The sequence below is a fragment of the Heliangelus exortis genome, chromosome 4, assembly GCF_036169615.1.
Source record: "Heliangelus exortis chromosome 4, bHelExo1.hap1, whole genome shotgun sequence".
Classification (NCBI taxonomy): Eukaryota; Metazoa; Chordata; class Aves; order Apodiformes; family Trochilidae; genus Heliangelus; species Heliangelus exortis.
Genome location: NC_092425.1, coordinates 2,580,460 through 2,604,435, shown reverse-complemented (window position 1 = coordinate 2,604,435; position 23,976 = coordinate 2,580,460). Strand labels below are relative to the sequence as shown.

The following is a 23,976-nucleotide window of genomic DNA, read 5'->3' as shown; positions in this document are numbered from 1 at the left end:
TCCATTTTCCTTTCCTTTCCTTCCTTCATTTGCTTTCCTTCCTTTCCTTTTTCTTTCCTTTTTCCTTTCAATTTTCCTTTCCTTTCCATTTTCCTTTCCTTTCCTTCCTTCATTTGCTTTCCTTCCTTTCCTTTTTCTTTCCTTTTTCCTTTCAATTTTCCTTTCCTTTCCATTTTCCTGTCCTTTTTCCTTTCCTTTTTCCTTTCCTTTCTTTTTCTTTTCCTTTTTCCTTTCCTTTCCCTTACTTTCCTTTACTTTCTTTCCTTTCCATTTTCCTTTCCTTTCATTTTTCTGTTCCTTTCTTTCTTTTCCTTTCCGTTCTTTTCCTTTCCTTTCCATTTTCCTTTCCTTTCCTTTCATTTTTCCTTTCTTTTCCTTCCTTTCCTTTTCTTCCTTCCTTTCCATCCTTTCCATCCTTCCCTCCTCCCTTTTCTCCCTCCCTCCCTCTCTCCCTTCCCTGCAACACCCAGACAGATGGGAAAAGAGCATCCTGACCATCTGAGTACAGCAGAGCAACTCCACAGGTTTCAGATGTCATTTTCCCTGTGTCATTGTCAGCACCTTGCAGCACGTTACCCTCTGGGAGTGGTACCAGTCCTGTCTGATGGGGGTAGAGGAGAGCAGAGTGTTGTGTCTGTTCTTTCCCCTAGCTTTGTAAAACTCAAGAACACAGTAAACATACCGATTATTTGCATGGGTGGTTCCACATCTCTTGTGGCTTCTTCCAACAAGGACAGCAGTTTGGCTGATACTTGACAGACAGATTCAATGTTGCTAAACAAGCCATCCACATCAAAGCCAGCAATCTAATAGAACACAGATATTAAGCAGCTACTGATGAAGGACAAAGAAGGACATTGTCTATTACTGACCTTCTCTTGCTAGGCCCTGAGTGTTCAACACTCCAGGAAGCACCCCTTCTGCAAAACCTCATCTAAGCATCCTCCTTGTGACTTCAAGGACACATAGACAGTTTCCAGATTAGTGTAATATGGTTGATGCAGTTAACAAAGGGCATGTTATCAAGTGCTATTAACATTATTTTGATCTATTCCCAAACTGAAAGTGTTTACCTGGGAAGGAAATAAATATTATCATCTGAATGAAGAAAAGATCCTTAGCTGGCTTTGAAATGTTTGTTTACTTTCCCACTGAGGAACAGAGTAGATGACAGTGGGTTTGATTCTCTAATTACCAGTTACTAACAGAGGCCACTACATAAACTGAGACCTTGGCACTTTGGTGCCAGCTTCCAGGTACAAAGACACTGCAGACAGTGGTATTATTTTAAGTTAGGTGTTCTATAAATCAAAAAATACAGTATTAAGACCGTACAATCTCTACTAACACAAACACATTCATAATTCTGTGCCTGGGTGTACAACATCGACGTCAGTGAATTGCATCAATTTACACCAGCAGAAAATTTGGTGCCATGCACCTACTCATTTTAGAGCAAGTAAAAAATATCTGCAAGCAGAAGGTGGGTGAGTTGAGATCCCCACCTTGTCCTCCACCCCCAGGTGCTTACCTGCTTGTCCCTCAGGGGCTGGATCACTTCCTTGATGCAGAGATCCAGGTCACTGACATAGTCTTTCTCTGTCTGCAGGAGTTCTGCAATGATTTTTACCCTCTTGGCCATCATGCCTCTGCTGACTTGTTCCTCATCCTCCTGTGGTGAAGTGGCAGGGGTTGAGGACCCCACCTGTGGGGCCATTTTTTCTGTTTAAAAGAGGGAGATGTGTGAGGAGCATCATGATCCCAGGTTCTCACCCACCTTGCCCTGTGTGACTGTGAAGGAAGGTAACCAGGGCCTGCTGGAAACTCCCAGATCACCATGGGGAATCAAAGCCAAGAAGCACTGGAAATGGCAATCCCAGATCAGACTGTGTCATCCCATCTCCTTCCTCTAAGAGGGGGATGTGAGTTTGGCAAAGGAAACCATCCACTTAGCAGTAGAGGGATAACCCTTCATTGGCTCCCCCAGCTTTGATGTTCTGTATGAGAGCAGAAATTTTCCATGGAGTACAGGAGGGTCTTGATCCTTGATCTGTGATCCCCTGAAATTCAAAATTCAAATCAAAGATGCCCTTCTACCCCTTCAAAAATATTCTCAGTCTGACATCTGTTATGGTTTGGAAGATGGAAGAAAATGTGTTCCTATGGAAGAAAAAGGCTGTTTATGTTTACCATAAATAAGCTTCACTTTGCACTTTTCACTTCAGGCAAAGCTGTGCCTATTCAGGGGAGGCTGAGGGCTGTAGGTACTGGAAGACAAAACTTTGACATGAAAACAGTATTCCTAACTATGATGGTGAAACCTGTAATTCTGTTTTAAAAGATTTCTTTGAAAGAGGGAAAGGACTTAAAAAGAAGATGGGAAAACCTCTTATGATCAATAGCAAACAGATCACTTGGATCAGGATATTCTTGTTTTTCCATATTTAAGACCTACAGCATCTGATTTGTTCCAAATCCCTGGAAATGCAAGCAGGTCTTCTACAGAAAGGTCATTTATGTATTCTACAGGACCTGCACACAACCTTCTTACCTGTAATGATGATCTTCCCTTTTGGTGGTTTGTGAGCCAGCCTGCAGACATCCCTGTCAGCTGTACAAAGGGCACATTTTATCAGTGCACTCTGACAATCTGTGTTTTTCCTTAGGAAAACCACCCAAACAACCAACCAAAACCAAACCAAGTGAAAGATTTCAGATTTCACTATTCTGGTGTTTTCCTGCTAGCCACAAGATGGTGCAGAGTACCAAGAAAGATGGACATAGCAGTGCTGCTCTCTGATAGCCACTACTGAGTGCATTGCAAGGTGTTTAAATTGATTGTGAAAGGTGGGGTCCTGAGCACTCAACTGAGCATCAGTGTGCAGCTCACCCAGCCAGCACTGGCCAAGGCTGTGGGTGCTAACCAAGAGCTGGAATTGAGGGAAAACCAAGCAGGTTTCAGGAGAGAGGGCTTTGAGCCACCTTGCACTGAGAGCTGGAAAGCATCTTACAGCAAATCCAACTTGTTGTCATCCCCAGCCCCTTCTACAATTATGCTGATCACTGACATTCAGACAGGGAAGTTCTGTTATTAATCCTTCTCCCCTCAGGTTTTCTTGTGAGACTGATGTGACCACAGGTATTGTGCAGATAGCTACTTTGGGGACTGCCTCTGTACTAGTAGTTTTAAAAAGTGAGGATAAGGAACCTAAACAGAGGAGGAGGAGATGGTTTCTTTCAGATTTTTTTTGCATTTAGATACACTTTTAAGTTTTTAGCCTTGAAGGCTGTATATAACACAGGCATGAACATTTTGTCCTTGAGTTTCTACACAGAAAATAAAAGAGAAACATGATGAGCATGTCTCCCCTTCACAAGGCTATCAGAAGAATTAAGAATAAGCTGAATCTTTCCCTAGTGAGTCCGTGCTGCTGTGAGTGCACAGACTGCACAGGTGCTCACCCTGCTGCAGAGCTCATCCACCTGAGGTGCTGTGTGCTGGAAGGAACAGAATTTGTCCTTATTTTAATGAGGAGAAGAGCAAAATTGGTACCACTCTGCAGCTGCCCCTGTGCAACTTTCTGCCAGGGCTGCAGACTGAGACCCCCTTGCCTGCTGCTTGAGTGCCAAAATGGCAGTCACTTTCCCCTCTAAAAACTTACAGTATGTGACTACATTTATAAATTCACAAGGAACCACACGAACAATCCATTTCTGTTACATTTCTGCCACAAAACCAGCATTTTTCTTGAAATTGGTGGTGAAAATGTGTGTGTCTGTGAGAGTTCAGGGCAACCCTGAGAAGATGCAGAGTGGGACAGATGTCATGGAAGATCTCAAAGTGTTGTTTCATCTCAGATGCAGCACTGTGATAGTATCAGATGAAAACTGAAGGGAAACACAAGATGCTGTGCAAAAGAATTTTCTAATCTTTTATTCTGATGGTAGGGGAGGACCAAAGCCACTGGATTGAAGCTGCAATCCCTTGAGAGGCTGATCTTTCAGTTTATGTCATTAGACTGCCCTGATCAAATCTGATTCTTGAATTATGTCAGGGCTCACCTATTACCCTTATTGCATGATAGATAATAATTCCAGGAAATAAGAACTATTCTCAACAGGAAGAAATAACAGTGAAAAAATGCTGTTTCCTTATAGGAAACATGTGTGGTTCTTTTAATAAATGTATCCTTTTGTTAAAGTAATACAATTTTCCATTTTCACTCAATATGTTCACTTTTTCATTTCAGATGTGTCTGCCTGCATAAAATGTAGCAGCAAGATCCTGAAGTGATGATTACAGACAAAACCTATGATTTCATGTTCAGCTGATTTCTTTTTACCAGTTTGAGAACTTGCTTAAATCCTTGTGGTGTAAGTAAAAGTTTAATCTATGTACAAACAGCAAGTACATACCTGGAATATTAGCAAATTAATTTCTAGCTGGTAACATGTTCCAGCCCCAGAACAGTCTGAGAGAAAGGATTAGCAGGAAGAGACATTGCTGAGGATTAACCAGTTACAGATAGAATTTGGCTCATTTGTCCTTAGAGACTGCAGGGTTAGGAAAAAATAAAATGTTGTTGGATGGTTTATTAGACAACTACATCTTAAAGTCAATTTACAGATGTGCTTTTACATAAAAGCTTACCATTTACAATGCTGCTTTTAGTAGGCATAGAAATGATAAGTAGAAATTGCAGTATTTGCAATTGTTGCTTTGCAATGTCTGTTTCCTGCAGGAGTGACCTTTCTGGAGGACTTTGCTTTGCAGAGGAAGGTGATGACTTTGGTTCTCCAGCTGTGTATTGAAGAACACAGCTCTAGTTGCACCAAAAAAGAGGTTCACTATGTGATGATGACATGGACAAAGCAGCCATATGTCTTACAGAAACACTTTCTTGCAAGTGTGAGGTCTAAAAATATCCCCCAGATGGAGACATTCAGCAATGCAGTGAGAGCATGGAAGAAGAGAGCCTGCAATGTGTAAATGCAGCAGCTCCCTTCTCTTGGGGGGTCCACAGCAAGTGACTGGAGGAGCAGGCAGAGCAGGTTTACAAGGTCTATGTGAGCAAATGTCCTTGGCTCTCCCACCTAGAGACTGAGCAGCTCAGAGAGGTCTATACTCTCCGTCCTTCCTCACAGGTAAGATCATAGAATCACAGACTGTCAGGTTAGAAGGGACCTCAAGGATCATCTGATCCAGCCCTCCTGATATTGTTGTTTATATGAGTTGTCTCAGCACCCCCTTGAGCTGAGACTGAAAAATTTCCAAAGTGGGGGAATGCACCCCTTCCCCTGGGAGATCATTCCAGTGTCTGACTGTCCCACTGAGAGACCATTCCAGTTTCTTCCTGTGTTAAAACAGAATCTCCCCAGGACCCACTTGTGCCCATTGCCCCTTGTCTTGTCCATGGGACTTCTTGTAAATAGGGAGTCTCCACCTTCTTCTGCTCAGATTCAATATTATGTTTGCCCTTGGAGCCAGGACCAAGGTTTCTCCCCACCTAATGCTTCCCATCTGGAAGTGAAGTTACTGGAACAGAATATAGCAAAAAGTACAGGGATATTGGTGCATGGAGGATCAGTCCTTGTCATTACTTAGGCAACATTCTGGAGGATGCCAAAGGAATGCAACTTCTGCACTTACGCTGTGCAGATACAGGGATTTTGCCTGGCACTAGGGAGCACTGGAGGCATAAATTATCAACATGTAGCAAACAAATTCCAGCATTACTCTGTTTTCTTGTGTGAAACTGGAGTCTCACACCACCCTAGATAAAATTATTCCTCTGTGAAAGCAAGTCCTCAGATAGCCTGTACCCCCAGATAACCTAGAGATTACACACAGGAATGTACACTGGCTTTTTATCAGCTGGATTTGGAAATGAAACACAGGCAGCCAAGTTCAGGGACTGCTGCTGTGGCAGCTTCCCTCTTCACTCTCACATCTCCCTGGCACCGTGGCCCCAGCTCTGCCCCTTACACCTCTGATTCCACTGCGGGTGCTGGGAAGGTTGCAGGGACACTGGGATCACTGGAAATGAAGGAGCCCAAAATGGGACAAGTGTTTTACTCAACATGCCCCTCCCCTCATGAGGGACCCCTTCATAGGGCTCTTATTACAGTTTTGCACCACCTGATGCTCCACCTGAAGCTCCAGACTGAGCACTGAGCTACAAAAAGACTGGGAGAGGGTTGTGGGAAATGCCTTTTTTTCTTTCACTCACAGGCACACCTAGCAGCAGCACTGCTCAGGAGCAGGTTTGTTGCAAGTTACACATGCAAAAATCCCTTTTTCTGAACAGAGGAGAACAGCAGAGAACCAGAATGACCTTGCCCCAGTCTTCACGGGCAACAGGTTTGCTCATAAAACCTGCATGAGAGACTTCCTTGCAATTAGGTCATTCAATCTTTGATCATTTTTTTTTTTTTTTCTGTTCCATAAGGTACAGAAAATATTTACATTCAACACACAAGTTCTTTCTTCAGTTCCTTGACAGCAGACTGCTTTAATTATATGTATGCTGACAGGACTACTGAGAGATGCCATGTGACCACAGTGGAAGGGAAGAAAGCTTATCATCAGGTGACAGAAGAATGCCCTCATTGTTAGCACCAATACTTACAAATAAACCTTTCCAGTGTGTCACATGCTGGTATAAACATACCACTCCTCTGGCATTCAGCTAATATGTTAATAAAGCAAGAACCAAGGAAAGGCTGCATCTGAGCTGCTTCCCCTGGGAGACACACACACCTCAAGGATTGCCATGGATTAGCTGTAGGAGAAAAGTATCCCAATTAACAAAACATTTCCTAATATGCTCAGAGAAGGATCCATAAACTTTCTTGGGTCCTAATCTTCACTCTTTTACCCTGGTTACTGATACTAGTTAGGCTGCAGTAGGTCCTAAGCTACATAGCAGGGCTTATGATGTTGTGCTAAGTCCTGTGCAAGCAGAGCAGCACGAAATGGATCCTGCTCTGAAAAAGAGGAGCTCCCTTCCCAGCCTGGCTGCCACTGCAGTAAGTTCACAGAACAACTCCAGCCTTACTACAGCACCAGTTAACAGAATCAGATCCTCCCAGCTTCAATCTGCAGGGGAGAAAATAGAAGTATTTGTCAGACTGTGAATCCCCATCACAGGGCACAGGGGGATGTTTTCATCAAGCCATCTCCTGCGCTTCAGGAACCAACCCAGATCTTTACTCCTTCCCATACTTCAGCAAACTTCAGTGTGTTTTACAGTGAAATAGGATATTACCTGCATTGTAGTCCATCAAAAGTTAATCAGTAAGCAAATACGGATCTGGGGAGAGGCACAGAAGTTCTTTACTCCTGGCAGGAGGTGCCCAGGAGCTGCAGGCATGGGTGGCACAGACAGGAAGAAGCAGTGGGATCTGCAGGCAGGGAGCAGGGTGGGATGGAGGAAGGTGCCCTGCCAGTGACAGAGTTGCTTCCAGATGGGCTTTTGTACACCAAGGGGGAGCAGCTTTCCAGTTATTTTTATATGTTTGGTATATGATTAGTAACAAAACCAAACAAACTGTCCAAAACCTGACAGACAGTGGACTGTGGTTTAAATTCTTTTTCATGGCTTGCCCTTTTTGGCTGATTGCATCTATCCCCATCTTCATCTCCCCTGGTGTTGCAAATGTTTCTGTGCCAATAACTACATAAAACAGTCTCCTATTACCAAAATACATAGGTACTCACCCAGAATGATAGCTCAGGGTTAATTAAAAATTGATCTCAAGATTAATAGATACTGATATAGTTACTTTTACAGCTGCAACTGGTGGATTTTCACCACAGAAAAGACTCCAATCCCTACCAGCTAAACAGCTACTGAAAATATATTTAAAAACAGGCCTTCTGAGTACCAGACAGTAGCAAGTTCTTCAGTCCTCTTGAAAGGACATATATGCAAGATTTTCTAGTGAGCACAGAGCAGAGCACTGCATAGAAGTATCACAGAAGCTCAGTCTTAGCTGTTATAATGACCCTTGAGATTTCCTCATCCACCACAAATGCTAGTGAATATTTCTTCCTTAGCCCTATTCTTCCCTCTTTAGAAAAGTGATGCCCAGTTGATGGAGAACTATGGGGAAAAAAAAGTATATATGGCTTCACCAACTTCTGGACTCAACCAAGAATGCAGCTACAGCCTGAATTCTGCATGGTTGTATCTCAAACCTGCCATTTGACAGCAATCACCTTCTTTTCCCCTATCTAAAATGGGGATGCAGGCATCTGGTTATCTTACAGAAAGAGTTGAAATAGATGCACTAATGCTTGCCAAGCTCTTTGAGAATATAATGGTTACTTTGCATCTGATTTCCTTTTAAAAAAAGAGTAAAGCCAGGAGGTGTTACCTGGCCATTCACACCAGATAAGGTATTGAATAGATGTCTCTAGTATAATAATTACCCATTAAAATGCTTTCTTTTTCTTACTGAGTCCTTAATTTTAAGGTGAAAAACACTTTGCAGAAGTCTGCACCTTTGACAATGCTATTGTGCTCATGTTTGTAGACTTACAGAGCAAACTTCCTTGATGACCCTGGAGATCCCGGTGGTAGGCTTCCTTTCTTACCCTTTACAGAAAAGATTTTGGATTCTCTATAAACCAGCAAAACTTAAAAGAAATCCAAGGGCAGTAACTGAATTCTCAGGAGTTTTAATGCCTGACTGCTTCATCACTTTTTGGGTGCCTTTTGTTGTTGTTTAGAGGCATTTATTTGGGGACCTAGATCTCTAGCACACTGGTTTCTACTCAGGTAACCATGTAAAGCACACAGAGAGCTGGATGTCTCACCCATGCTTCTCCTTGATCTCCTTGTCTTCCCTAGGTTTCCAGCCACTAACAGAGATGCAAGAGATTCAAGTCCTGCAGCCTCCTACTCTTGGCTTCCCTGTCCTACTCACAGGGGGATTTCCTTCTGCATGGTTTGCTCCTCTCTTACACATCCTTGACTGTGCTAATACCAACCACAGTTCTGCAGACTCTGCTGGAAAGCATATTAACAGGGGACTATAAAAGGGAGGGGCAACTAAACACACCCCTCCTCCTCCAACTCAGATCAACATTTGTAACTATATTTGCAAAGCATTTACCATTTCAGAGTGAGTGGAGAGTCCCAACCTGGTGATCCGGGTGGTCCCAACCTGAACCCAGAGATCATTTATGTCAATAACAGATCTGCTAGGTTTTCTTAACAAGAATGGAGAACTCAAAAGCTTTGTGCCAACAAAAAAACCTACTGCTCTCACCTTGGAGTCCAAGAGGCTTTGCATCCAATTGCTAGTGAGAAAAACAAAAGAACATAGAAGCATACAGCCATAGCACACTACATTTGGGATCCATTATTATTATAATTAGCAGATTTGGGCACATCTATCTCAGCAAAATTTGATCCAGGTCAGGCCTTGGCACCCAACCACATTTCCTTCTATTGTGACTGTAACTACACTTCACAGGAATTTCTACCACCTTGGTATTTTCTCTCTATAAAGCCTGTGGATACCTTGTTAACCCATCACCATTTTTCTTGAACAAACCTGAGCAAGCAGAGTGAGCTGACACCAGACCAAGTGCTTTGCAGTAGGTGGCTGGGGGGGTCTCAGCTGGTGGCAGGAGCTGAAAAGCTGGATTTACCACCTCCTTGGACTGCTGCCATAAATGTAACCTCATGCTCTGCAGTGACTATCAAGGCTCCCCCTCCTCCTTCTGCTGCAGCTTTTAAACAGATGTTCATGCCACAAATACACCTGACACAGGGCAGCAAGATCTCACACTTTTTTGCTGGATGCCCTCTGGAACCCCCAACCTCAGCTGGGCAACCTCTTTCACCAGTGAAAAACTGTTCTTTTGGTGGGATTGTGTGCCAGGAGCTTGCCTGGCCAGCTAGAGAGATCCACTCTTGTACCCTGAAGCACCTCCACCAGGTCCCTGCAGTCTGTGCCTGACCTAGCTGAAAATTTTTCATCTTCCTATTGATTAGCTGTCATGAGGAAGGAACAGCATAATCGATGAACTGCTCTGTTGTTCTCAGCATATGCAGCCCCCATATAAATTATATTATTGTCAGGTTTGGTTTGGTTTTGGGTTTTTTTTTAATGCTTTTATTGTCTCTCTCAAGGAATGCTACTTCCTAATTAAGTGCATCAAAAAAACATAATAGAAGTCTTTTCCTATTTTATTTCCCCATAAAGGCTTATTGCCACAAGAGTGACTGTCAGTAGGTAGTTAAATCACTACTAGTAACACAGTCTTATATTATAATAGTACTGCATTTGTGATGGAACTCTGTTCAAGACCCTGGAAACCCACAGAAATTCACTGGTTTGTGTTCAAGAGCACTCCTAGAAATAGCCATACACGTTCTTCATGTTTTTCCTCCATCTGTAGTATCTCTCTCTCTTTTTTTTTTTTTTTTTTTTTTTTTTTTGACAGGCCCACATTTTTTGCATATTTCTGGTCGAGATGCAATTCCATAATGGTATGATTTGAATCAGCATACCCACGAAAACATTAATTTGGACATACTTCAAGCTTGTACAGCCTGAGCAACAGATAAACATTTTATAGGTGCTGGTATTTTTAACTGAAAGAAAAAACTGCCCTCAATGCTATAACTATTTAGCATATACTTCATACAACAGCCAGAAGTCCAGATAGGATGGAGCCATTGTATTTTCACATTACTTTTTCTGTTGCAAATGCATTCTGGTGATGAATGGGAAAGATCCAGGTTACCTGCATGGTTTGATGGAACAAACCAAAGCCTTTGATTGCATTTTGCATCCTGATGGTATGACATTAAAAAAAAAAAAAAAAAAAAAGGAAAAACTTTTCACACCCTGGAAGCAGGGGGCAAGGGTGAGAGGAGGCGATTGCCCACTCCTGCTGTGGGTATGTGGGTGCAGATATGGCCATTCCTTTTTACAAGAAATGGCCTACATGACGGATGGTGAAGGACTCTTTAGGATCTCGGGTAGGGGTAGGACAAGGGGGAATGGATGAAAACTGAAGGTAGATAGATTCAGATTCGATGTTAGGAAAAGGTTCTTCACCACGAGAGTGATGAGCCCATGGCACAGGTTGCCAAAGGAGGTGGTGGCTGCCTCATCCCTGGCAGTGTCCAGGTTGGATGGGGCTTGGAGCAACCTGGGCTGGTGGGAGGTGTCCCTGTCCATCTAGAGGGGTTGGAACTGGATGAGCCTTAAGATCCCTTCTAACCCAAACCATTCTGTGATTCTTTATTTCCAGGAGAGCGTCGAAACACCATCCCAACCCAGGGCAGTGGAGCCCCGAGCAGACTTCCCCCATACCTTGCAGTTTTTGGCTGTACTCTGTCCTGTCAGACTGACTCCTCCTCAGGCCGCCATGCTCCCCGGCGGCGGCCGCGCTCTCCACAACGGGCTCCGTCCTCCTCCTCTCCCCCAGGTACAGCTTGCTCCTCAGCAGGGACAAATTGCTCCTCCTGCTCCCCTCAACTTCCTTCCCCGGGCACTCCAGGCTCGCCATGGGGCAATAAACTTTATTTTCAGGGAGGTGAACTCACTGCTCAGCTGAGGGCTGACTGCTTTCGGGCCTTGTGTAGCAACGCGGCTTCTCTTCAGACTCCTCAGGCTCAGCTTTGCCACCTGTGTACCGGAACGGCTCCACCCCCGGGGAAGGTGCCGCCCCGGGCACTGTTTGCATTCACCTGCCTGAGGTACAAGCAAGCCCGGCGGGGCGGGTTATCAGAACGCGGCCCCGAACCGCAGCCCTTTTCCCGCCCTCCGGGCGCTCTCCTCACGTCGCCTCACGGATCTGCGAGGCGACGAAGCGCTGTCATGGCCGTGTCCCATACCCCCCCCTCCCGTCTCCTTCCCCCCGGGTATGTGGCTTCTGCCAGACAGCTTCCCTCCTTGGGAAAGGGAAGCAGCAAAGCAGAAGGCAAAGCAAGAGGAAAAGGAGGACAGACACCCCCTGGATTCTGTCACTCCTTCTCCCGAACAGCCTGGACCCCAAGTCCTCAGGTATCAAATTGCATCTGCCAGGTTCCTTGACCCCGCGGAGAAGTTGTAGTTTTTAGGCTGGAAACTCCTGATTCTGAGGGGAAACCAGTCCCTCAGGTGACAGGAAGGGTTGAGAAGGAGGTGAAAACCTCTCCAGAAGAATCGTGGAGCTGACAATTGCAGTGAAAGGACACAGGAAAATGGATTCGAACTTGAGGAGGGGAGATTTAGGTTGGACATGAGGAAGAAATTCTTTCCTGTGAGGGTGGTGAGACCCTGGCACAGGTTGCCCAGGGAAGCTGTGGCTGCCCCCCCTCTCCTGGAAGTGTCCAAGGCCAGGCTGGATGGTTTTAGGTTTTTGAGGTTTTGTTTTTTTTTTCTGCAGCCTGGGCTGGTGGGAGGTGTCCCTGTCCATGCAGGTGGTTGGAACTGGATGAGCTTTAAGGTCTTTCTAACCCGAACCATTCCACGATTCTAGGCTCAGAACAGGCTGTGTTCACACTACACACAGAGAGGTGACATGGAAGCCTGCTGAGGACCTCTGGAAGCTGTTGTAACAAATCCCTACCCTCTGATGACTGAAGAAGTGGACACCAACATACCTGCTGGTAATACCTCAGGATCATCTCCTGGGAGAGATCTGATTATCCTGCCTGTTAGCAATGGCCCCTGGCACGCAGGCACTGTCTAGTGACCCTCTGTAGTGCCAGTTTAATCAACCTCGTGTTGAAACAGCAGGAGCTGCTGGCATCTAAACTTGGATCAGACCAACCCTGGGAAGAGCCCCAACAACCATCAGTCACAACAACTGCCAGTGCTGTGGTACCCCCCCACCCCAGCCCTAGGACACGCCTGGTAGGAGCCCCATGGTGCTGCCTGATTGGTGTCAGTCACCCTCAGGCTCATTGCCATGGCATCTGCTGGGGGACATAACTAACGTCCCTCTGACATATGTTGGCAGGGAATATGGCTTTAGCATTGCCTGTGCTATGTCCCCAAAGGACTGCGTAGTAAAAAAACAAACAAAAAAGAAAGGCCAAAAAACCAAACAAATAACCATAGGGGAGGAAATGTAGTACTGTAACTCTGTTTGCAACTTTTAGTTTTAAGAAGCTGGTCCTCTGATGCAACCTCCTGATCAAAGCCCCCCATTTCTACCCAGCAGTGAAAGGAAAGGGTTATGAAACTGTTAAGCAATTCACTACGTCAATTTGTAGCACTTTGCCAGTGCTGCACAAACTGTCCTGCCCAAGCACACAGCCTGGCAGAGGAATAAAGCTGTGAGGCGGGTACTGGGAAAATTTTGTGCTCATGCTGAGAAGTCACATATTACATAGGCAATTCATGTGTTACGTCTTGCCTCCTCTTTGATATTCCCTAGGAAACTCTTTGTTTTGCAAGTTAGACCCCAGAAGTTCCTTGAAAGGCAGAGTACTGGTGACAGTAGTAAAAAACAGGAGGGGATGCGAGTCCCTACTGCGCAGGGACTGACCCGATGATACCCTTGTGACAAGCATCAAAGCCCTAGCAACAAGTAAACAGATGAAGGTGGGAGTTGAGAGAAATCAGGGACTTCCTGAGGGTTTGTTCTGAAGTAATGGCTTGGCATTCAGAGAGGGTGGCAAAACTGGTTTAAGCAGACACCACCCTGACTGCCCCCTTCCCTGGGTTAATTGTGTCCACACTGTTGCTGCAGGGTGTAAGCACCCGCATGGGAGAGATGAGATGGAGGAACTGATCTGGCTGACAATTCCCTCCCTCCTCCTTTTCCCCGGGGCTATTTTCCATCTGGATCTGTGCTCCTGTTTAGTTCATCACCCAGCTACGCAAGCAGTTGTGGCAGCATGGGGCAGGGGATGCTGGGGCAAGGGCACATGTGAGTAGCTGGGGTGTAGGACTGAGGGCTGCCTAAGCCAGCATTGCCCAGAGATTTCCCCCAGCCAGGATTTTACAGTGTTGTGCTTTTCAGAAGACACAGGTTCCATCATTTATGTGAGATTTCATTATATTTGTTTAAATTAAGACGGTCTGGGGGGGGGGGGAACTGGTGAGTATCTTTTGGCTGGGTGGAGGTGGAAGAAAATACTTTGTAAAATCCTTGGCTTTGTGGGCTCCCTGCCACATATGCAGAGGTACAGCCAAGATAGGATGTAGTAGTTTGTTCAGGTGCTTATTACGACAGCAATCTAACCACATGCAAAGAGAAGTTGTCTTCCTCTTCAGCTCAGTCACAGGGTGTGAAGGGGGATGTGTTGGTTCAGCACAGGAATGGTTGCAAGGAACGCCGGCTGTGGTTTGCCAGGCAGCCAGGAGCCCAGAGCAAGCTTATAGCACAGTTTGCAAATGTAGTGGAGTGCTTTCTGCAACCTCAAAATAACTCCTCTGTGCCACTCAGCGAGGAAGAGGCTGGAAATAGTATGTCTCCTGTCATACTCAAAGTGAGGGGGATTAATTTAGGACTGGTGGCTTTTCTATCCCCTCCGGAGGAAGGGAGGTTTAGACACGACCTGGTTCATCCATCATTGCCTTAAATCCAAGGGCTGTTTTACACAAGCAGTACCAGTGCAGTAAGATGAAAAGGTAAAAAAAATCAGATGCATATTTGAGTGAGATACTCGATATTCCTATAAACTCTTACTAGTTTTCTGTACTTTCCCTGGACTGTAACAAAATGCCACAGAAAGCACAGTGAGAAGTGCATGTGAAGTGCTCAGCTTCAGCTGCCACTTGCAATAGAATGAGCAGCCCTCACACAGCTTCCAAATTACTCCTGCTTCCTTCTGACCCTGGCAACAAATGATGGTCCAGCAGTATCAAAGTCACTCGTCTGTAACACAAAATGGAATATTATACATCTGCATGGACAAAACCACTCATTTTACCATTAATGTTCAATATTGTGCTCATTTAATTCTCCTAAGCAAACTGGAGTCCAGTTGATGTGAGCACTCGCACAGGAGTTTATTTGCTTGGAAGCCACCCTGCTTAAGAGACAGAACAGGTGCTGGTGTCAGCATTTAAAACACTGACATTGTGTTCCCAAGCAACTGAATTAAATGCATATAAGAGCTTATTGTTGTACAATCAATGTGAACATTTATCTGGGTCCTGAGCCATAAACCAAACAGGAATGCCATCAAGATTGATGGCCATTAAGTAAGCAAACAGTTATTTGTTTTCTTGTAATACCTCACAGCTGTTACAGAAGATTTGTTTATAACTTAGTATCCTAGAGCATATCTAAAAAATGCTGGTCCAAGCTGACTACTGTGCCTGTTCCCTTGAAGTGGTGGTACAGACCACTGCTGGAGCCCTATGCCATTGACACCAGACTCCCATTTTCAAGTTTGTTCACTGCAATGGCCACAACAGCAACCAAGTGGAAAGACAGTCTCAAAATGCAGCTGCAGAGTGACTTCACCAGCCAGCATAAATTTTTGCCCACGTAAACTCGACAGGCAGAGGGGAAGGAGAAAGATACCAGGGTATTCCTGCAGAAAGCTGTCCTACCCTCCTCACAGGTGGAGTGGGACAGCTATAGAAGTCTCTGTATCTCCCTGCCTCCATACAAGGAAGATTCAGTGTGTGCAAAAGCAGGCCTGTATCTCTTGTCTGCCTGTATGCAGGAGTCATAGAAAAGATGCCATCTGAGGGACAAAAAGTTGAGGCTTTGGTAAAACCAGCCATGCATACCAAGGACCCTGACTGCTGGAAAGTTGCTACTAAGTACACCCTTCCTGTTTGCAGCTCTGCTGGTGAAAAAAGGACAGAGTGAAGGATGAGGATAAAAGCAGTAACAAGGGAAGGCTTATGGACAGGTAAAACTGGAGTCTACGCATTGGTTTTTCACAATGAATGAATCAAAATTGCTTTGAAATCTACTTAGAAAAAGGAAAACTTCAAACACCTTTCAACAGTACAAAAAGACACCAGAGCCTGTCTTGTAGCTGAAAAGTTTAGTGTGGCAATGTCACCTTCACTCCTACTGTGGATCTTGCCAGAGTAGTGATTCCTGTAGAGAAACAGCTCTTTAGAAGGAAACGCAGAGGGATAAAGTCTTTTAGCCCTGTCTATAATGTTTCTTGTCTAAATATTTGTAGGAGAAATTAATAGAGCATATGCCTGGGGGGGCTCAGGCGAGGCTGTGGATATTATTAAGAAGGGGTGGCTCAACCTGTCAGGCTCTGCAATCCATCTCCTCCGACTGCTGCGATGCTTTCTTACTCCAGACAAAGCCTCTGCCCCAGTTTGCACGTACAAAAGGCTGACACGTTTTCTGCTGACAGAGAAGGACCTGACTCTCAAAAGAAATACCTGCAAGAGAGGAAGGGGGATGCTGTGAGAAGGGTCTGCAGGGCTTGAATTGTTCTCTCAGTGCTGGTGAATCTGTCACTGTCCAGCCAGGGCTTTGTGTCAGTCTGTGGAATGGGCTCAGATCAGGGCCAGCTTCCTCCAAAGGCACAGATCTAAGGGCAGGGCTGCTCTGAAAGGGTTAGAGGTGCAGAGGAGAGGGGAAGTCACCAAGGAACTGAGGCAGCCCTTTGATTTCCTCGAGGTTACAGCCATGCAGTTATTTTCTAAGGAAAATAACCTGACTCTGTTGATCAAGTAGATGGCACTGTGATATCAAAGCTAATGAGGAAAGTCAGGCAAGCGAGCAAGGCACAGATAAAAGGGCAGGATGATGAATCTTCATTATTGTTATATTTCAATGTAAAGTAGGGGGGTGTAGAAATTACCAAAGATGAAATGTTTTTTGTGGGATTCTTTCAGAACCTTACGTCTGGCAGTTCACAAATCAAGAAGGGAATGAAGCCTAAAAAAAATTATCATGAGCAATAGGCGAGATTTTCCTCCTCGTTCCCTAATTTGAATTATTATAGATTTGCAGCTTCACACTAAACTTCATGTTTCCAGACAGTATTTTTATAGCTGAACAGGAACCTGCTTTCTCTCTCTCTCTTTGTGCATGTAGGTGAAAGAACAAATGAAAAAATGAACAAGAAAGAACTCTGCCGATTTCTGTGATGGGGAAGTTGCTTTGGATTAAAAGAGGTAAGACTCTTAAAGAAAGAAAGAAACAAACAAACAAAAACCTGTTCTATTTCATGCTCACAAACAGTTTTTTGTTGGGAGTTACAGGAGAATGAAAAACCTTGGTTCAAGGGGCTTAAAATGAACTCACTACAGATGTCCAGGAAGGAAGAAATGGGTGTATTCTACGAAGCTTGATTCAGCCACAATGTCCAGGCCTCTTGGTAGATAAATCACTTTCTAGGAAGAGGTAAAACAGAAGTAAACCAAGAAAGCAAATCTTAATATACATTATGGGGACCATAACAAAAAGCATGGTTAAAAACGAAACTAACAGCTCAGAGAAACAGTTTATTCAGAAAAAAAAATGGGTATAATGTATATGGGTATAAAGTTGATGTCTTGCTATACACAGTAATAAATATTACTACTAAACCCAAGTTTTGCATAAACACAGAGAATCAGTCTTTCTAAAGTAATAGGGTTAGAGAAGTGAGTGCACTGCTACAAAAATGGTTCACAATCTGGTCCAAGGGATAGGAGCCTCTGTCTTTATTCACACTGAGATGTAAAGTGACACAATATGATAAACCTAATTCTAGTTACTGAAATACCCAGTTTACTCCTTTTAGTTAGATGATGCCATCAGGCATTCATCAGCACACAAAATGCAACATGTCTGTAAGTAGGCTGTGCACAGACACCCTCTTCCAAATCCAGCTGTGAGAACAGAAGAGGTTACTGACTCCAACAACACTTCACCTTCCTCCTGCTGCAGGCTGTCAGTGCACAGATCTGCAGAATGGAGTTTGTGCTTCTTAACTTTGGCTGAAAAGCTGAGCCATCACCACGTTGGTGTGAGGGTGGCAGCTGAATGAGTGAGCACTGGCAAGAAAGTGCCAGCAGTGAGTGACCTGTTCCACTGAGGTGGCTGGCTGGATGGGAGGATTGATGTTGGTGGCTGCTGGCCTTTTGCATCCAGGTAGCAGCAAAACAGAAGGCTGTCAAGAAGGAAATCTTTCACATTAATGGTTTTATAAGCCATGGAGAGAGGAGTTGTATTACAGCAAAATTTAGCAATAACAATGTGATCACCAGCCACCAGCAAATGTGCTCAAATAGCACAGAGTGGTGCTAATTAAATACCCCAAAGCCTTATTAGCTGAAAAAAAGGAAATTATTTTCATTCAGGAGGAAGGCAAACTGTTGCTTTGTTTTGTTTTTTTTATTTAATTATAATATAATGTTTTCAGCTTTTAATTTGTACAGCATTTTTGAGGACAAAACATACATGTTTTTCTATGCATGTGTGTAAATATATATATAAATATACATATATAAAATCAACATGAATGTACACTTCAGAGTACAAACTTCTGAAGTAAGCATGTCCTTCAGGCTTAGGTGGTTACACTGCTGCTGAGTTTTTGCTATACTTCAGTGGCATTCTGCTGGAATGAGATTCACCCCTGTGCAGAGGGCAATCATAAAACCTAAGTACCATGTAAGTCCTACTTATGTCTTAAGGACCTGACTCTAATTCTATTGAAATAAATAGCAATATTTTCATTGTCTTCCAGTGTGAGCTGTTTCAAGGTCAATAAATGGGATCAGTCTTATATATCCCTTTTGCTGTCCCAACTGGACTGATACCTGAAGGACCTAGATGTAAAATGCAAAAAATATCTTGGTACTAAAAACCTTGGTAATTGTGCAGAATACTGTAGTACAGGAACCAAAACAAATACTTGCTTCAAAGATGCAGGAATGTTAGATAAAGTTATTTTAACCAGCAACCTGGTCTTACACAAATCTGACTTGAGGAGTACTGGGAGTACTTGTGCCATATTCTGTGTCATACCCAGAAATACAGTCAAAGCTTTATTATTAATATTTCTGCAACACTAAGAGAATTTTGGGTACTTTAAAGTACTAAAACATCATGTTCTCTGCTCTGGTAGCATTAGTAGGGTTTCTGTGTGGTTTCCTGCTGCATCATCTACCCTTGCTATGTAACAAAGTGGCATCTATTTATACATCTAAAAGGTGCCTGCACAGGAATTTGGTTAGATTTCATAAATTTCAGGTGTTTCACATCTGTTTTTCCATCACAGAGGAGAAAGCTTTCATTAAGACCATATTCACAACACAAGGCAATGGAGATCTCTGCACTCAGCCTTTGTGCATCTTACAGGGGCTCCTGGCCACAGCAGTGTATTTCACTTCCCAGCTTCTATAGGGAAATAAATGTATATTGGACACCTTCTAGAATAACCTTAAACCCAACTGTCAGCATTGCAAGTGTAAAAATGCTGTGTGTGTGCTCAGTAAGTGATTTTCAAAGGCTCTGACCTCCCATAAATGGAATCCAGATTCCTCAGAACTAAGCAGAGGTGGGAAACCAGGCCTATGACACATATTTGTGTTCAACCTTGCCTGTTTCAGCAGCAGACCAACCCAAAGGAAGTGCAGAATAGATTTTTTTGTCATAGAAAAAAAATTTCTACCCCTTTTTTTTTTAATTATTTTATTCCACATGAAAAACAGGAATTTGCCCCCTTGACGAACTTCAGAGGCCATGAAGAATTTCATCCCTGCACGTCCAGTTGAGGAGGTTACACCTGAAAACCTTGAATTTGGTGAATTCAGTGAAGAAAGAAGCCAAATTCTCTGGTGAAACACCAGCTACCACTTGGAGCTTCTGTGGAGGTGAGTAATGGGCTTGCAATGGGCCTCTCTATTCTCCTGGAGGTAAGTCTCTTGTGAAAAATACAGCAAACAGTGGCACAAATCAGAGGAGACCATAGTTTTTTGTTGGTTCTTTTTATTTTATTTTTTTTCTCTCTAGAGCCTTTATTGTCATGGAAAATCCACACTCTAGAGTACAGCTTCCTCTAAGATGCAGGGCAGCAGTTAAGACATGTCTGAGGTGTACATGGGTGAACATTGGCTGAGGCCATCAGAAAAATTTCCCACTTTGGTGCTTGTTTTATATTGCTAGGTCTTTACTACACACACTGTACAAATAACCCTGATTATTTTGAAGCCTGATCTACCAAATAGTAGAGGGGACAAATTAAGGGAAGAAGTTACATACTGTTTAAAACTGATGGAAGAGATTGACTCAGCCTTTCTGCTGCAAATAAATAATTCCAAGTAACATTTAAAATACTGTGTAAAAATAATCAGGGTAGCATGGAGTTATCCTGTAAAATTCTTTCAGAGTAATTAAAATCAGAGTTAGGGTTCAAAGCTAATATTGGCCATTTTTTAGAGGTGAATACACAAGCAGATTGGCTTGGGGTTTAAGAGTGATGACAGCAACAAAAGTTGTTTTGCCTCAGTTTCTCCATCTTTAAATTCAAATAGTGGTATCTTCCCCTCTTCATTTTTGAAAGATTCACAAATAAAATACTTGTTTGAATATTAGAGGAATAGTTTTCACTCTGAGGACAGTCAGACATTGGAATGGCCTCCCAGGGGAAGTGGATTGCCCTACTCTGGAAAGTTTGAAGTTTAAAGCTTGATGGGGTGCTGTGATATCACATATAAACAATAATATTATAATATAATATAACTAGAATATAATATTAGAAGGGTCGGACCCTTGAGGTCCCTTCCAACCTGACATTCTGTGAAAAAGCACTGCTCCGAGAACTACCCACTGTACTGATGGTTGAAATAAATTTGAAATCCCCCTCAATATAAAAATATGTTAAAAAATGTGTTTACCTTGAGGAACCCATGCAAAGGGCCCATCTCTAAGAGGTGCAGACACAGCTGAGCTTGGGCAACATAAAACTGTGTGCACCAAGAAGAAATGGAAGCCTTCCCTCCTTCGGGAGCAGCAGGGAAGGGTCCTCACACCAAGGTGGCTCTGAGGGAAGGGTGACAGCCCTGCTGCCATCACCCCTCCTGTCACACCCACACCTTTGGCTGGCATGGTGGCCTGGAAGCACCTCAGCACGGTTACAGCTGGGGTGCCCAAGCACACTGCCTCCTGCCGGGACACCTCAAAACTTTTTTTGTTTGTTTGTTTTGGGGTTTTTTTTTTCGTGTTTGTTTATTTTTTTTTAATATTTTCACCTCAGCACAGCCCGCTTTTGAGGCAGGGCCTGTGCGTGCACTCTGCAGCTTCCTTCCCCTGAGGTGCCTGAGCAGCGAGCGGGAGGCAATCACCTCAGGACCTCAAAGGGCACCTGGGGCAGCGGCTGCAGCCGCCCTCCCAGGGCAGACTCCTCCGCACCGCCGCCTTTTTTAGCAGGGCCCGTGAGGGGACGCGGCCGCCATTTTGCGTCCCTCGGGGTTAACGGCCGTGCCCTCCCTCCGGTGGCAGCCGGGGCCCGCTCCCCCTCCTCGCCGGTGAGGCAGCGAAGGGAAAGGGAGCAGCGTAGAGCGGCTGGCAGCTCCTTTCACCGCCGCGAAGTTTCCCGGGGGGAAGCAGGAGGCCGGTAAAGAAAGGGGAGGGAAGGCGGCCTCCGCCGCCATCATGCGCACGGCACCGGGGTTGGTGCGGCTGCTGGCGGCGAGGGGGTGGGGGCGGCGGCGGCCGCCGAACCGTTGCCTCAGCGCCATGGCCCGCTACGGAACGGAGCAGCGGGGGCGGCCCAACTCTCCCGATTATCGCCTTTATTTTAGTAAGTACAGCCCCCCGAGCTCGGGAAACTTCTGCTACCCCACCTCAGGGGGTGAGGGGTGGCTGCGCGGGGGGAAAGGGGTGAGGCGGCAGCGCAGCCGGGTGGCCCCTGGGGCTGGCTGCATGGTCGCCCCTCAGCCTCCCGCTTGCTCCCCCCTGACAGGAACGCAGTCTGGTATGGAGGACGAGGGGATTTCCTGCCCAAATCCGCTTTGGGGGGGGATGCTTCCAGCTTCCTGAAGAGTCCCCGGGGCTGAAGCGGTGCTGCGGGGTGAAGCGCTGCCGTGGTGCGGCCTTGTGGGAGATGGGGCGCAGAGGCCGCGGGGTGGTGAGGGATCCCGAGGGCAGCCTTGGCAGTGGGTGCCTCGCCTCACCGCTGCGGTGTGACAGCCCGGTGGCTCGTCCCCTGTCACCAGGCCAGCCCTCCCTCCAGAAACGTCACTGTGAGGAGAAGCTGGCATCCAAAACATGGGGCTAGACAGCAGCAAGTTGCAGCAGAAGAGTATGGGCAGTGCTCCCAGGAGGCTTCTCAAAAGCCTGGAGGAGCCGGGGGTGTGCAGTATTCGGTATTGGGCACTTCAGTAAGGATAGTTTGTTTGTATGCCGTTTCCCTGGCACTGTTTTTTGTGAATTTTTTTGGTCCATTGACTTGGAAGCAGTTAATTCTGACGTGCACTGGTGTGAGTGAAGCAGAGGCGTTGTGTGCCCTGTCCTGTACCCTGTCACATACGTCAGTAGTACTCTTGTACCCTGAGCAGTACCCCGAGCCTTGTGCTCAGTCCCTGGGGGCTGCCAGCACGGGATTTCCTCTAGAGAAAGTTGCTTCTAGTTAATGAGAATAAGGAGGCTACCACTAAACTTGTGTTTTCTTTGGAAGGCTTCTGTGAAGCTTCCAGGAGCTGCAGTAGCAATCGCCCATCTATTCCTCTTTGCTGAGGTTGTCAAAGTACAGTCCAAAGCTAAATCAAGTCCCTTATCTGCTTCTCCTTTTACTCTCCAGAGGGGTGCTAGCATAAGAGAAGCTCCTCGAGATTTGTTAGCACCTTATATTGTTGTTGATGTTCCTGTTTTGATGCAGTTCTTGGTTTGTATGTTGAGAAGTTTCCAAGTAGTCTGTAAAGCTTAAACACCTGCTACAGTGAATTTTCTTCCTTTCTGCAGTGAGAGCAAGGCTGAGGTGCAGACTAATTAATGTCAATTTCTGCTGTTCTTGAGGTGTGGTTGTTTGTTTCTAGGTGGTTTTATTTCTCAGCAGTTATCCAATCTCTCAGTTATTCTCTTGGTCGGACTTTGGTCTACTGTGTTGGGGGATTTTCTTTCTGTGGTCATGAAATTCAATTTTTTTGAAATGCAGTGAAGTCACAATTACTAGAAGCCCGGGTGAATTCACTGAACACTCATGGAAGTGAGGTTCCCATGGGATTATTTTTTCTTCATTAATGGTTGTGAATTGCCAGGGAGGAGAAGAAAAGAGGCTAAAAACACCTCATCTTTATGTAGCCTGTATTGCCAGGTAGTCATAAGAGAAGTGTGGTACTGAATACTAAAGCAATAAATAATTTTGATTCTAATGAATCCTTGTCAGACAATCAAATTCCTTGTACTATTTGTAGATTTTTAGTCCTTGAAATTAAACTTCAGGATGAGTTTAACAGATGTGCAGTTGTGGCATATCATAGATTTCTGTCATGCATAACAGCAATGCCAACATCCCACAGCCTATCTTCAGATTTGTAATGCTACTTCGTTTTGTTTTTTTTCAGAGAATGAAGATGGTAAATATATTTCCCCGTTTCATGATATCCCACTGTTTGCTAGTTCCAAAGAGGTATGTTTTTAATGCCTAAACAATTATTTGCAACATGGTAACAACTTTGTTGGTATCCTGTATCGTTTTTTGGTAACAAATTAACAGACAACTGTATAGCACCAGAAAGGACTGTTCTGACTCAGGCTCATTCCTTATGGAATACAGGCACAGAAACTGCCAGATTTTCTCTGCTGAATTCAGTAACATGCAGTGAAACACGATTACAGGGTAGAGACATTCAGGTGCCTCTTAAAGCGTCCCAGTGATTGAGGATGGGAGGAACCCTCACTGTACCTCGGTCTTTGTGTTTAAGGTGTTTATGTGCTCTTCAATTCACTTTCCACTATTACTCTTTTTAAAGTGGCATTTTTCTATACTTAAAAGTGCATGCAGGAGATACACAAGACACACTTGTGTAACTTAGGGTGTATTCCTTTAATTCCCAAGAGGAACTTTATAATTGGAAGCCACACAATAATGCCCAAGA

General features: G+C 44.7%; 2 protein-coding genes and 2 long non-coding RNA genes across 5 annotated transcripts in view; 2 read left to right on the top strand and 2 right to left on the bottom strand.

Annotated features, from left to right (window-relative positions):
- Positions 1-11,612, bottom strand: part of ARHGEF38 (Rho guanine nucleotide exchange factor 38) — a 34,120-nt gene extending 22,508 nt beyond the window's left edge. Inside the window, exons 1-3 of the mRNA XM_071742610.1 lie at positions 11,338-11,612; positions 1,532-1,722; positions 683-806 (exon numbers count right to left, since the gene is read on the bottom strand). Of these exons, the coding sequence (XP_071598711.1) occupies positions 683-806; positions 1,532-1,722; positions 11,338-11,533 (511 nt within the window). The 5' untranslated portion in view covers positions 11,534-11,612. The remainder of the gene's footprint in view (positions 1-682; positions 807-1,531; positions 1,723-11,337) is intronic.
- Positions 11,613-12,494: 882 nt separating this feature from the next.
- Positions 12,495-20,892, top strand: LOC139795686 (uncharacterized). The gene is made up of 4 exons (XR_011725648.1): positions 12,495-12,617; positions 16,985-17,064; positions 19,591-19,752; positions 20,782-20,892. It is a non-coding gene; the product is annotated as an uncharacterized lncRNA (long non-coding RNA).
- Positions 17,572-22,339, bottom strand: LOC139795687 (uncharacterized). Its single transcript, XR_011725649.1, has 2 exons — positions 22,054-22,339; positions 17,572-18,044 (listed from the first exon to the last, which is right to left on the bottom strand). It is a non-coding gene; the product is annotated as an uncharacterized lncRNA (long non-coding RNA).
- PPA2 (inorganic pyrophosphatase 2) overlaps positions 20,979-23,976 on the top strand; it is a 30,675-nt gene continuing 27,677 nt past the window's right edge. Inside the window, exons 1-2 of one of the 2 annotated variants that reach the window (XM_071742609.1) lie at positions 20,979-21,680; positions 23,443-23,507. In XM_071742609.1, coding sequence (XP_071598710.1) covers positions 21,533-21,680; positions 23,443-23,507 — 213 coding nt within the window. In that variant the 5' untranslated portion in view covers positions 20,979-21,532. The remainder of the gene's footprint in view (positions 21,681-23,442; positions 23,508-23,976) is intronic. The other variant, XR_011725647.1, reaches the window with a different exon arrangement.